Consider the following 1,862-nt stretch of genomic DNA (forward strand, 5'->3'; position numbering starts at 1 on the left):
AAACTTATATTAAAGTTTTTCTTCATTACCCATTCAAGCCGTCTCCAACCATTACTACAGACTTACAGTTGAACCACTGGGGGGCAAATATTTAGCATATTTTAAATGTAGATAAAATCAGATTGTTTATTTTCCTTGTGGATTGTATAAAATTTTCAGCGCTAAACTCTTTTATGTGTGAGTTGAAATTATTTATTGATTTATTGTTTGGAAACTGATTGTTCTTGACATTAGTCAAACACTATTATTAAAGACAGTTTTATAAATGACGTTTCAATGAATTTAATTTTGATACTTTGTCAAATAAAATGTTAATTTCTAATTCAGATTAATGCACTGTTGGAGGACCTCGGACTTGGACAAGTTAAACACACTCGTGTCCATGATCTCACAGAATCTGAGAAAAGACGATTAAACGTAGCTTGTCGACTTATGTTAGACACCGGTAGGTGGCACTACTATCAAATGGAATAAGTTAATGTTCGAAAAGTTTGCCCTCTCGTTTTTAGTCATTTTTATAACGATAAATTGTCTACACTTTGTATAGAAGTTGATAAATATATATATATATTTATATTTATATATATATATATATATATTTAAATCTACAATACTTTAAAAAAAGTAAGATTTAAACTAATAAAAACAATCTGATTAGAAATACTTAAAAAAAATCGATACACCAGAAACCTTAGCTATAATTAGTGCTAGAGTGTAGTAGTTTGGTGTCCCATCTGTTAACTATAAAGTCGTGCAAATAGAATGAAAATAGTTTAAAGTTATAAGAAGTTTTGTGGAATGTCTAGGTACTATAAGACTGAATGACAGAGTTTATTTGATGTTACAGATATAGTGTTGTTGGACCAACCTACGAAAGGAATGGACATTTTTGACTCTTTCTTCTTAGTGGAATATCTTCGTCAGTGGGCCAGTAGAGGGCGCATTGTCATCCTTACCATCCATCCCCCAACTTATGAGATATTTACTATGATTTCAAGGGGTATTTATTTTATTTTCTTAATAAAAACCTAAATCACCTTAGATTATTTGGTATGGTAACATAACATTTCGTGATATAGAACGTTCTCAGTTTGGTATAACAAGTTATCATTCATAATTCCATCTTAAAATGACAGGATTCGGTTTTTACAAATTACCTTAAACAAACCCTCTGCTTTCTTTATCCATGTAGTTGCTCTAGTTTCAACGGGAAGGATGCTGTATCATGGCAAGAGAAGAGACATGCTTCCCTATTTTGCTTACATAGACCTTCCCTGCCCGGCTTACAAGAACCCGTCTGATTATTACTGTAAGTTATCACTGTTTAGACGCTGAAAGTTTATGTTGACAGCTTTAAAAATGTATAAATTATAATTTCCAATGTATTTATTTTATTCAACGTCATGTTCTTAAATGATATTTTTGAACTAAAGTTTTTTTTTGTTTTACTCAAGTACAAAAACAAATCTAAAGTAATGTATATTCGTGTTGTTATTTTTAATGTTGCCTGATTTTTAGGATCTTTCTGCATTAGTTACATGATTACAAATCTAAAGTAATGTATATTCGTGTTGTTATTTTTAATGTTGCCTGATTTTTAGGGATCTTTCTGCATTAGTTGCATGATTAGAAATCTAAAGTAATGTATATCGTGTTGTTATTTTAAATGTTGCCTGATTTCTAGGAATCTTTCTGCATTAGTTACATGATTACAAATCTAAAGTGATGTATATTCGTGTTGTTATTTTAAATGTTGCCTGATTTTTAGGAATCTTTCTGCATTAGTTACATGATTACAAATCTAAAGTAATGTATATTCGTGTTGTTATTTTTAATGTTGCCTGATTTTTAGAAATCTTTCT

The 1,862-nt window shown here is 29.9% G+C and overlaps 1 protein-coding gene across 1 annotated transcript in view; it reads left to right on the forward strand.

Moving 5' to 3' along the window:
- Nucleotides 1-327: 327 nt before the first annotated feature.
- The window catches only part of LOC106477238 (ATP-binding cassette sub-family G member 8-like), a gene marked incomplete at its 5' end in the record, with an annotated part of 9,658 nt that continues 8,123 nt past the window's right edge, over nt 328-1,862 (forward strand). Inside the window, 3 exons of the mRNA XM_013937829.2 lie at nt 328-445; nt 848-1,000; nt 1,193-1,309. Coding sequence (XP_013793283.1) covers nt 328-445; nt 848-1,000; nt 1,193-1,309 — 388 coding nt within the window. The remainder of the gene's footprint in view (nt 446-847; nt 1,001-1,192; nt 1,310-1,862) is intronic.

This window comes from Limulus polyphemus, unplaced genomic scaffold (assembly GCF_000517525.1).
Source record: "Limulus polyphemus unplaced genomic scaffold, Limulus_polyphemus-2.1.2 Scaffold13522, whole genome shotgun sequence".
Classification (NCBI taxonomy): Eukaryota; Metazoa; Arthropoda; class Merostomata; order Xiphosura; family Limulidae; genus Limulus; species Limulus polyphemus.